At 36.8% G+C, this 12524-nt stretch overlaps 1 protein-coding gene across 2 annotated transcripts in view; it reads left to right on the top strand.

Annotated features, from left to right (window-relative positions):
• The first annotated feature begins 1169 nt into the window (after positions 1–1169).
• EDEM3 (ER degradation enhancing alpha-mannosidase like protein 3) overlaps positions 1170–12524 on the top strand; it is a 63482-nt gene continuing 52127 nt past the window's right edge. For both annotated transcript variants that reach the window (XM_001375647.4, XM_007480956.3), the window contains exons 1-2: positions 1170–1342; positions 5778–5823. In XM_001375647.4, the coding sequence (XP_001375684.1) occupies positions 1170–1342; positions 5778–5823 (219 nt within the window). The remainder of the gene's footprint in view (positions 1343–5777; positions 5824–12524) is intronic.

Below are 12524 nucleotides of genomic sequence, written 5' to 3'. Positions count from 1 at the left end.
GTACAATTACATATATATTACATATTGTATATGTGAAATCATAAAATACACACATCTAAAGTCCCATCATTTTACAATTGAGTGGATCTTAGATATCATCTATTTAATTCCTGGGGCTATTAGAATGAAAGATTTAGAGATACTAGGGATTTTAGAGGTAATTTACTTCAAACCCCTCATTTGACTAATGAAAGAAACGGAGACCTAGAGTGAGAAATTAACCTACCCAAAATCACAGAGCCATTAAACTGCAGAGAGGGGATTGGAACTTACTTATTTAATTCCTCAGCTACTGCTAAACTTTTCTTGTGCTTATTATTTTTTGCTTGCTCTACTAGATTGTAAGCACCTTCAGGGCAAAGGACATGTTTTTTACTTTATTGCAACTCCATTTGACTCAGAGATACTCAAATATTTGCTGAGTGAATTAGTGACTCGTTAGAGTCACGGGGTAAAGAAAAACAAATGACGCCCAGAACTCCAGCGCTCCCCGCGGCTCAGTAGGTGACAGCGGAGAAGGCTGACACAACAGATGTTGGCTGACTTGACAGTGCCCCCACGACCAAACTACATAACCCAGAGTACCACACGCACCACCGCTGCTAGAGATATTGCCAAGCTGTTCCCCCAACAGGAGCAAAAGGGGGAAGGGAGGGAGGAAGGAAGAAATGCATATTGGGATTTGTGGTTCTCACGCATATATTTTTGCGACATCAGCCCCTAGTTTGCAGATTTAGTCTGGCTGAAAAGGGGAAGCCCCTCCCCGAACCCGCCTTTTGTCCACGTTTCACTAGCGCCTGCAGAAGCCGGTATTCCTCCTGCCCCCTTTCGTGCCGGGTCTCCATTGGCCCCTACGCTTAGCGTCATGGGGCCCCACCCGGAAGTAGCGTTGGGGAAGGCGGTTTCCTAGACTACGCCACCGGAAAGCTGGGGGAGGGGTTCCTGGGGCTGTTGAGAGTGGAGGGCGGCGGCGCTGGCGCTGGGCGACCGGCTCCGCTGGCTTTGGGAAACAGTTTGGTGTCCGGCGCACGCCCGGTTTTCTCTGCATCCCCCCTTCCCGGCTACTTCAAGGCCCGGCTCTCCCAGGTCTTCCCCCACCCCCTGCCTGGCGATGTGTCCCTCCGGCCGGGTGTAGTTGCTGCGCGTGCGCGGGACCGGCCGGCCGGGCCATGAGCGGAGCCGGCGGCGGTGGCGAAGGCGGCGGTACGGGCTGCGGGTCCCCTGCCTCCTGGCGGGCGGGATGGAGCCTGGTGGCCACGGCGGCTCTGTGCCTGGTCTCCTCTGCCTCCGTGCTGGCGACCGGGGCCGCGCCCATGAGTAAGGAGGAGAAGCAGAGGCTTGGGTAAGGCTCCACCCCGGGGTCCGTGAACACCGTCCACGGGAGCCCCTGGGACCCCTTGGGGTCGTGGCGGGCCCGGGTGCATCGCTAGGGCCCGCTGGCTTATGGAGATTTGAAGGAAACGGTGACGGGCTGGGCGACCGCGGGGATTCCTGGAGAGCAGTGGGGTGGGGGTGCTCCCCAGGGACGAGAAGCGGAGCGGGTCCCCACTTGGAGCCTGCGACCAGCTGCCTTTTTCTTCAGAGCGAGCGCTCTTCCGGTCAGAAATGTTTAAGGTGCTAAGTGTTGCTCATCCTCAGGTAGAGAAATCCAGTTCACACCTGTTATAGGGTAAGAGTGCTGCAGATGCTCCTCACTGCTCAAATCCTCCATCCGTTTAGTTATTGTATTACTAGCGAAAAATGCCAAATCCTCTGACTGGAGTAGCCTTCCCTTCGCCAGCAACTTTATAGTTATCCCCTTCTTCTCCAGTCATAAGCCTTGCAAAATTATTCCCCTGTAAACCATAGTCGCTAAGTACAGTTTTCTCTACATCCAGCAGTTGATGGGAAGTTTGGAAGCCTGACGACCCCATTGCTTGTAATGGATAGAGATTATTTGTCTCCTACCTTTGATATGTACATGTTAAAGGTTGACCAGCTAGACTTTTATTGGGTCACTTTGTATCCTTTCTGCAAGTACGGTTTCCAGTTCAGAAATATTTATATACGTTTTTTTCTTTTAAAATTTTTTGGTCTGATGGTTGTTCCCGTGGAATCGTTCAGACCAGAAGTACTTGTCAGTGTTAAACTAAACATTTTTTCTTGTTTCACCTCAAGTTTTGTAATTACTTAAGAATCCAAGTTATATCTGCTTAGTGTTAAACTGTTAATTTAGACTGCCTGTCCTATGTAGCATACAAATATATGATTGCATAACTCCTTTGGGGATTTTCAGGAAACCGAACTAATCCCAGGCTCAGTTTGTTTTATTTCTTTAAATACTAATAATCCTGCATGTACTCCAATATGGTATTTCAAGAGAAAAATGTTCATCTTAAGTCCAGATGATAAAGAGATGAATCATCTTGAACATTGCTTCCAGCAGTTGCTGTATTAAATACAATTATTCATTTCTTTATATATCAACTTCTTGGAACACACCTGTGTTGATGTCAACTTTTCATTGCCTTTAATGGAAGTGTAAATCCTCCTTATTTCTATAGTGAATTTGGCAAGTGATGTACCTACAGAGAAAGTTCATTTATGAAAATGATTTAAAAATTTTAAATTTACATGCATATTGGGAAAGTTATTGGCTTACAAGTTAGGGTACCTGAGGTCTAGCCCTGGCTTTAATAATGATTAGCTGTCTGACCTTGGGAGACAGCTGTGGAAAAAGCAGTTTTGAGAGTTAAAGGACCTGGGATCAAATCCTATCTCAGTCACTTAGTCCCTGCATGGCTTTGAAAGTCATTAAACTCCTCTGGTCACTTCTCCTTATTTGTAAAATGAGGGAATTTGACTAGATGACCTTTAAGAAACCTTTCAGCTCTAAATCTATGATCATATGATCATATTGAATCACTGATCTGAGAGTTTCTGAAAATAGAAAAGTCTATGCCAGCTCTAAAATTGTATGAATGTTATGAATTTTGATACTTCATTGAATTTGTGATCTTTCCTTTCTTTCACCCCTTATCCATCTTCCCCCCCAAAAAGGCAGCAACCAAACCTTTCCTCATTCACTATGACTTTTGTCCTTATTTTGCTGTAAATGCTCTACAGGGAGGTTGGAGACTTTATCTAGGTCTTCCATATTGTGCAGTTGTCTATTAGTTATCATTCATATCCCTCACATTTACTGTGTGATAGTTCCACCTTTTTCTTTATTTTTCTGTTGACATCCTTTATTGTTGGTTCTCTGGCACATTTCTTCCTTAGAGGTATTTTGCAATTTACTCATGGCCACCATCTTTCTCTTGCCTTTTGGGTGACCTTTAACTTGAATTCTTTAGAGAATGTGATATTTTATTATAAAGATAAGTCTTTTGTTTCAGGTAGAAGCTTGAGGTTATTAAATACTGCCTATTACAAATTACTGGAATTTATATTTGTTGATAAATTTCTAGCAATGTTTTTTCATGTTGATTGTATTTCTATAAAAAGGAGTTTCTATATTCCTTTCTTGGTGTCAGTGATTACAAGGAATATAGTATCTAAGGTTCTTGTAAATTAGTAATCCTAGGCCAATAGTATAATAAGGGATTATAAAAGAGGATATCTAAAATACTTAATTTTAAAGGGCATCCATTTTCTAGTAAACAAACTAACCACGAAATTTATGAATGATCCCAAAGTATCAGTGGGATTTTTTTTCCAGTATCAGGAAATACTTGATAAATATTAATATTTCTTTTGTTTAACTTTTTGTCAAATCAGGATTAAGTTGTTCAATTTTGAAGATTAAAAAAATGATTATGTTGGTCATTCTAGCCTAATCTGTCTGCCAGTTTTATCATTACAATTAACTATCTGCAGTGGGAACTTAATTTGATGTCAGTACAACATAAAGAAAAAAAATCTATCTGGCCCTTTCCATCAGTTATTCTGAATACCTTTGAAGTTGGTCATTTTAACTAGAAATGTTATCTAGGGGTGTCTAGTCAATAAGTATTAAGTGATTAGTGTTCTGCTACTGTGCTGAGCAGTGGGTTACCAAGAGAGACCAAAAAAAAAAGGACTTGCCTTCAACATACTTTTATTCTAATGGGAGAGAATATCATGGAAACTAGTAAATGGCAGAGTTTATACAGAGTAGCTAGAACACATTCTGAGAGGGGAAGGTGCTTAATGTCCAAGGGGACTGGGTTTAGTCTTCTGGAGTAGGTGTGATTTGAGCTGATTCTTGAAGCCTGGAAATATAAAAGATTCATCTGAAGGAGTAGAGCACTCCAAGTTTTGAGAAGTGACTCAGGAGAGAGGCTAGGAGACAGTATTTCATTTAAGGTGTTGCAATTAGGGTAGTGTTGCTAGAATGTTGAGTTTGTGAATGAACGTGAAGGCTAAAGATATGGAGAACTTTAAATGTCAAAGGAGTATATATTTGATCCTGGAGGATAATAGGGAACCATTGGAGCTCCTTGAGGGAAACAGGGAGGTTCAAAGTGGTCATATCTATGTTTAAAAAATAACATGGCAACTTAAATGGAGGATGGATTAGAGTGAGGAGAAAGACAGTGTAGGAAGGACCAGCAAGAAGGTATTGAAATACACTAAGCACGAAATCATGAGAGGGTGTGAACTAGGGTTGTGGTTGTCGAAGTGGAGAAGAGACAACTAGAAAAGAAGGTAGAAGTAACAAGATTTGGCAACAGATTGGATATGTTTTGAGAGAATGAGGGGTTGAGGATGAATGAGGGGTGAATAGAATAGAATAGTGCAACAGTATTAGTTAGGAAAGTTGAGAAGAGGCAAAGATTTAGGGGAAAAGATAACATAAGTTTTGTTTTGTGAATTTTGAGTTTGGGATTCCTATAGAATTTTTGAGATGCCCAAATGACAGTTGGTGATATGGGCCTGGAGCTCAGGAGAGAGACTAGGGCTGGATAAGATCTGGGAACCATTTGCATAAAGATGGTAGTTGAACTCTTGGCAGCTGATGAGATCACCAATTTAGGTGGTATGGGGAAAGAAGGCCTAGGACCAAGTTTTGTGGTACATTCATGATTAGTGACTGGCATATCTTCAACCATAACATAAACTTCAAAGGGAACTAAGAAGTTGAACATAAAGAGACCCAAGAGAAAACAATGTGAAAACTTTGAAGGAGAGTATCTTGAAGGAGAAGGTGATCTGAAGTGTCATGTATTATTGAGTCAGGAAGGGTGAGCATTTGTATAAACCATTTAACACTTCTGGGTCTCAGTTTCCCAAACCAGTTGAACCACAGAACATATTTAGGTTTTTTAAATATTTTGACAGAACACATACATGCCTATCTGGGAGAATGGAATATCCTTGGATTAATGGGAGGAAAGGGAAAAGCAGAAATCCAAGAGAATGTATTTCACATATGAGTATAATTTTATAAGTCAGCAGGATCAATATTTTCTTCCATCTTCTCTACCCACATTGTGTGAAACACCAGAGTTGAGCAAAACATACATTTAGAAAAACTGAGCTAATTGATTGTTAATTTCCTTTGGTCACCAATATGCTGTGCCTCTATGAAATATATTCCCAGAAACAAATCAAGATTTTGCTGGACTGTTGGTGATTTGACTGCAGCAAAATACTGCCTGTCTTTTGTCTGTTTGTTTATTTCCCTTATAGCTAAATTAAAATTCTATTTTGTTTATGGGGTAACAGTATAATTTTTGGTAACTTTCTGAAGGATATAAAATGAATGCTAAACTGGTTACTTACCATTCCCCTTCATTTTGTGTTTTTTTAAATAGGAATCAAGTGCTGGAAATGTTTGATCATGCTTATGGTAATTATATGGTAAGTGAAATACTTGTTTTTGTATATTTCACAAATATAAGCTGTTTAAAAGTTAGTGATAAAGCTAAATTTTAGAACATTAAAAAAGTGAAATTTTATTATTTTCATGTATACAGAGTAACTTAAGATAGAATAACAAAGTGTTCCTTAGAAGTGTATAGGGATTTTTTTGACGAGGTAAGAATAATTTGTAGCTAATTGAATATTGAACTTTGTCTAAATTACATTTCTGAGTGCTTAATAATACATGTTTTTCTCCATAGATAACCAACTTAATTTGGTCAAACTTTAGCTCAGCCTCTGTCTAAATCATCATTATTAGTGAAGTCTGGAACCTTTTATTATCTTTATAAATGTGCTTGTTTTGTTAGTGATGACTGAAGGTGATATTCTTCTTCAGTGGCAACAACTTGCATTAACTTATTAAAAAAATCTTGAGATTGAAAAAAAGTCAAAGCCAATATTAATATAATTGGGAAGAGGTATTCTCTCTTGTCCAGATTTGTCTTTGAGAACTTCTAGTAGGCATTATCCTTTGCATTGTGAAGGTCTTAATTTGCTTTTACAGTTATAATCTTTTATTTATGTGTGTGTATGTGTATGTTGTATATATTTTTGGGGAAAGAATTTGGCATGATGCCATGCTGCCCCGTCAGGGAATTGTTTTAGGTTTGTTTTGAAGTGAAGATTTTAATTGTTTCTTTTTGGTCCTTTGTCATCTCAACATTAACCAAAATATGATTGTATATTTGTTTGAATGTTCTTATGTATATAGGTTTTCTGACTACATATTTATATATATTTTGGTATTTTTCACCTGTTTTTCTCTCCAGATCATAAACTCTGAGGAAACAAATTTGATGCTCAAAATCTTTTTTCTGTGTGATAATGAACAATTTCATTTAGTGGGACAAGGAAGGAGCATGTTTTAAAAATGAACAGCTTTAAAGTAATTTCTTGAGCCCATCAATCTTTGATTTCCCCCTATAGTCATCATAGGCAATCTGTGGCTCATTATTTAGGTTGGCCAAGAGTATAGCACTAGATTTCAAAATAGGCTTTTATCCAAAGCCTGCCATTGTTGCTTACTCCATGTGTGAGTTTGGATAAATTAACCTTTTTAAGCTTCAGTTTCCTCATCTGTAAAATGAGGGCATTGGACTAGATAATATTTAAAGCCTTTTCTAATTCTCTTAGACACTGTTCTAGGTGTTCTAGTTTTGTCACAACTCTACATAGGCAGTTCAGGTACTTTCTCACTTAGGTTATTACATCTCAACAAACAAAATGAAATAACTTAAGAACCTTTCAGCACCTAATTACAGTTCAAAAAAGTTAGAATGGTCATTCATTTCCCCTCCCTATCCCTGCCAAATCCACAGTGATTTTAAGGGAGAGGTTTTGTTTCTTACATTTTTTTCCCCTAGACTGAGGAATACTGCGAAATGTGAAGTGCTTTGTCAAATTTTGTATGGCTACTTAGGCCAAGGCTTTCCTAGAACATATATCTAAGTACCACTGTTGAATATAGTTAACAATTTGTCCTATAGAACAAAGTAATATTTAACTGATCTTTGTTAAACTGGAAGGATACTTTACCTTTTTTGGTGTCATGGATGTCTTTGCCAGTCAGAATAATGTTTTTAAATGCATAAAACAAAATGCCTAGGAATACAGGAAAAATCACTGATGTTGTAATATGGTTATCAGAATATTTAAAGTGTTCCTGTACTCCAGGTTAAGAACCCCTGCTTTAATAGTAACTATTGAATTTTCTGACTATTTTTATGTTACATTAATAAGCAAAAAAAGTATTGGTAATGATGGTATATTCTCTAGTAAATGAGGATAAAATAAATGCTATTAATTAATTTTTAAATGGTGGTAAGTACAGTGCTATTTGATAAGTAAGCATTGAATTTAGTAATCACTTCCATGATTAATTGGTTAAACACACGAATAACTGTTCATGGTAATGATCTTTGTTCTTTAAAAACAATGAAGATATTAACCTGCATTGTAAGTTTTAAGATCGAGTCATGGTATATTTTAAAGAATTTCCTGAATATTTTAAATTTTTATTGGAAATATTTAAATAAGCAACAATTATATTAGGTTGTTTCATTGATTTATTCTGTTTTTCTAAGATTGGAGAGGAAGAGGAAAGGATGGAAAAGAAAGGAGAGTAGGATGCATTTCACTTGAATAGAGACCTGGGTGACAAAACTATTTTTTTGCCTTTGCTGAATGCTAAATCTTGAAGTTTATACTCCAAATAGCCTAAGGTTCTAAAAAGTTGAGTGATTTCTCCTGGGATTTCCTTACTACCCTGAGGTGACATTTGAACCTAACCCTTCCTGTCTTTGAAGCCAGGACTATCTGTAGCTTCCTAGACCGGAAGATTGGGTTTAAATACTTCTTTATACTTATTTATTTTAAACCCTTGCCTTATGTCTTAGAACCAGTACTAAGTATTGGTTCCAGAGCAGAGGTAAGGGCTAGGCAGTTGGAGTTAATTGACTTCCCTAGAGACACACATCTAGGAAGTATCTGAGTCTAGATTTGAATCCCAGACTTTCTGTCTCCAGTCTCCATTCTCAATCCACTGAGCCACTGTCTCACAGCTGCCCCCTTCATGTACTTATTAGCTGTGTACTCCTAGGCAATACTTAACATCTTTGAGATTCTGTTTTAAAATGAGGATAATCATGGCCTTGGTTTTAAAGGGTTATTGTAAGGATCAAATAAAAGGACTATATTTAGTTGACTTCTTTTCATAGTTAGCTAGTAATAAAAAATACATTAGTCTTGGATGGCAGACTATCTAAAACTATACAATATCCTCTTTCATGTTTTAAGATTCTCTACCTTAAACATTGCACTAGATTTCAATTTAACCCAATTATTAAAATCAATAGTTATGATATATAGATATATATTTGGAAGGACTCTGGGGTCATCATATTTCCAGAATGGCCCTCCCCCCCCATTGATCCCCATCTATATAGTGTAAAAACCTGATTAATGCAGAGTTAAAGTATATGTGATAATTATTAATGGACAGCATCATTTTATAGGAGTTTTTCAGTATATACTGACTAACAATTAAATGGAAATTTTGTTCTATATAGTTCTTTAAGTCCTCACACAGTTCTTAAACTTAAATAACTTGAATTCTAGATATGATAGAAACAAAAACTATCTTTTTTGTAATGGTTATTGGATTTCTTTTCTTATACTTTAATTCCATTAGCCATGGAACATGATTTATCTTTTTGGCTGCTAAAACTCATTAAAAAATGTTTGTTATTAGAGTTAAAATACACTGTGTACAGTTGTATAAAGTGTTAAACTTTAGTATAGTTTATTGTTAAAGTCTGAATTTCTAAAATCTATTAACCTTTTAAAAGTATACAAGGAATTTACGAAGACCTCTTTGGAGGAGGGGGCGTTAAATATTTGAAGAAGGAGATATTTGCCAGGAGAAATAATATCATCCTATGGTAGCCTTATATTTACAAAGTTAAGTTCTATTCTGTTAGGATGGAAGTTTAATACATTTTCTTAATATGCAAGTTATCTTTTCAGAAAGGATTTTTGGATTGGGTAAATGTTTTTATGAACTGGTTTATGTTGCTGGTATAGCATATTGAACTTTCCTTTTTCATCTCTTGCACTTGTTTAGCAGAAAGCACTCCTGTGATAATTTTTGCCACAATGTTGTCATGAAAATTTGGTCTTTAATCCTTTAATTAAAGAAATGAAGGGAATTATTTTATACTGTGAGAAAAAGGTTTTTTCCCTCTATCATCTGCACAATTCAGGGATTTTAAGATATACTGAAATAATCTAAAACATGTAGAGTAAGCTCTCCTTTAAACTCTGATAAAATACTTCATTTTATGGATTTGAAGGTATTGGTTGGCCTTTCAGTTGTCTAACTCTTCCTGATCTCATTTGAGATTTTCTTGGCAAAGATATTGGAGGGGTTGGCCATTTCCTTTTTCCAACTCATTTTATAGATGAGGAAACTGAGGCAACAGGGTTAAATGATTTGCCCTGGTTCTCATAGCTCATAAGTGTCAGGGGTCCCAACTTGAACTCAGGTCTCCCCAACTTCAGGCCTGGTTCTTTATCCATCATACCATGTGGCTGTAGCAACAGCTATTTTAAGACATTTAATTAAGCTGTTAAAATGCCTCAAGTTCTTGTGGGCAGGGAGAAATTACAATAGCTACTACATGTAGCATGAGTACAAACAGTTCAAAATGTTATTAAAAGTTAAATAGGTTTTATATTTTTTGATAACTATTTTTTTCTATTTATTATAGAATAAATTCTTGAACTTTCAACTGCTTTTGGTGTACAGTATTTATTAAAAAAAGCTAACTATTGGTTGTATTCTGGTATCAGTGGTACAGAACATGCTGCTTACCTTCTTTTCATCCTGTCCCATCCCATGTCCTTCCCTCAGTAGATTGAGAGATGAATGTGGGAGCTACTATATTTATTACTTGCAATCAGCCATGTGTGCTTTCTGATTTTATGGAGAACTCTTCAATCAGCTGTTTTATTTCTGACTGAAAACTAATGCATTTTATTCACATAGCATCATGATGAAATTAAATAACCTTTTCATTTTTTTCAGACAGGAATACTTTGGTTAGGAGGAAGTATTACATTAAATAGACTAATGTTTAGCAACCTAATAAGGATGTTGAATTGCCACGTATGCAGTGGAATTAAAGCAAACAAAACAGACTTCTTTGTATAGCTTACTTGAAGAAAAAATTATGCTCTTATTCTTGGTCATGACAGTGTTTTTTTAACAGCAAATTCAGAAGTTAGCCATTTGGTTGTGCTAATTTGAAATTATTGGTGTTTTTTCTTCCTTGGCTAATCCTAAAGTTTGAACTCAGTATTTACTTTTTTGATACTTGTTTGTTGTTCCTCCCTCTCTTTTTTTTTGTAGCAGGATGGATTGTAAGAAATTATTTACAAATAACATTTATGAGGATTAAAAGCTACAGGAAGTGTGGGTTTTGAGTTTAATGTAAGGAGGGACTTTCGAATATTTGGAGCTGATGTAGGAGCTGACTTTGCTGCATGGGGTTGGATAGTTACTTGTTCAGTATGTTGTGGAGAGGATTCTTTTGTAGTCCAAACATGGGTTGGATCATTTGACTTTTAGGATCTCATCCCACTGAAATCTGTGATACTATGAAGTTGTTAAAGCAAATTATGAATTAGTCAGCTGCTTTGCTTTTGTCAAAAAGATTTCTAGTGGAAATTCAGGTAGTTGTTATTCTCCATAGCTACAATATAATCTCTCAGTGTCTGGCTTTTGGCCTTTTCTCTGTACATCTCTTACATGCTCCTCTGTAGCATTCTCCTATGACAATATAATTTTTAAAGCGCAGCCTCTTAAACTCTTTAATTTCCTGAGTCTATCTTAATTAATAATGTTACTTTGATCTATTCTTTTTCTTTCAATTTTGTTGATTTTTGTTGTATATGTAGTATCCCTCCTCTCTCCCTATAGAATGTTAGTCCCTTGAATGCAGGAAATGTTTCTTTTTTTAAAAATCTTTGTATCCCCAGGCCTTATGTAATATATATCAGCATATAGTGGTGATTAGTAAATGTGGAATTGGACTGTGGATTTGAATTTTTCATTTTTTCACAAGATATATGCAACTTTCAAAGTACATTGATATTTTGAAAAAGCTTCTTTACAAATGTTACATATATAGTTAAAGTTTAAGAAGATAAAAGAATGAAGAGTGATGCTCACTGTAGAACTTTAAATTTTCCAGCAAATTTAGCAATGGGTATCAAAGTTTGAGTGATGGGAAGTAGTAAGTAAAATAAATGCAAATTGATCAAGTTATGTGGGTTCTAAGTGAACTTAGGGTAGGATACCTTCTTAATCTAAACTTTGTCCCTCTCTCAATGCCTGGCCTACGTGGGACTTCATACTAGAGACAGTTGGGAAATGTTTGTTGACTGAGCCTGGTTACACAGCACCTTATGTACATTTTAGGAGCTGCATGTAGTGATAATTCAGGCAATAAAACTTAAGTTATAGGGTATGTGGAAGGAAGGAAGGAAGGAATATCAGATAAGCAGGTTTTTCCTTTTAAACAATGAACATTTAAAAAATATATATTGAGATAAAAATCTTTATACAATGTGTTAAATTTTTCCCTATATGAAACAGGCATATGATGAGGTGACCAATAAGGTCCAAAGCTTCTTATAACTCAGGATTTATAATTCTATTATTGTGTCATTATTCCTTTGATGACAACGCAGCTCTTAGCACCCTCATCTGTGCTGGTTGCTTCTTCTGCCATGCCCCTCAACACTTTAGGCCAGGAGTAGGTGCTGATGGAATCCAACTACTGCCTCCTGCATTCAGGAGTCACTCTACTTCTCAAGTTTAATTTCATTTGCTTATGTCACCCTGCCCAGATCCTTCTTGTGTCATCTATTGATCTTCACATTCTTTTTTCTCCCTTCCTTCCCTAATAAGATCGGCATCTGGGACAGTCTTCTCTACTTCAGCTTCCATTCACCTCTGTGGTGACTTCGTTATTTTATAGTCTTTAAAACCTTGACCTTAGACCAAACCATAACCCCAAACTGTTTCATCTCCAAGATAGAATTCTGAAATTTTCTTTGATTAAAACTCCTGTCTT

The sequence above is a fragment of the Monodelphis domestica genome, chromosome 2 (genome assembly GCF_027887165.1).
Source record: "Monodelphis domestica isolate mMonDom1 chromosome 2, mMonDom1.pri, whole genome shotgun sequence".
NCBI classification, from domain to species: Eukaryota; Metazoa; Chordata; class Mammalia; order Didelphimorphia; family Didelphidae; genus Monodelphis; species Monodelphis domestica.
The sequence above is the reverse complement of the archived record's forward strand: the minus strand, read 5'-3'. Positions and strand labels throughout refer to the sequence as shown.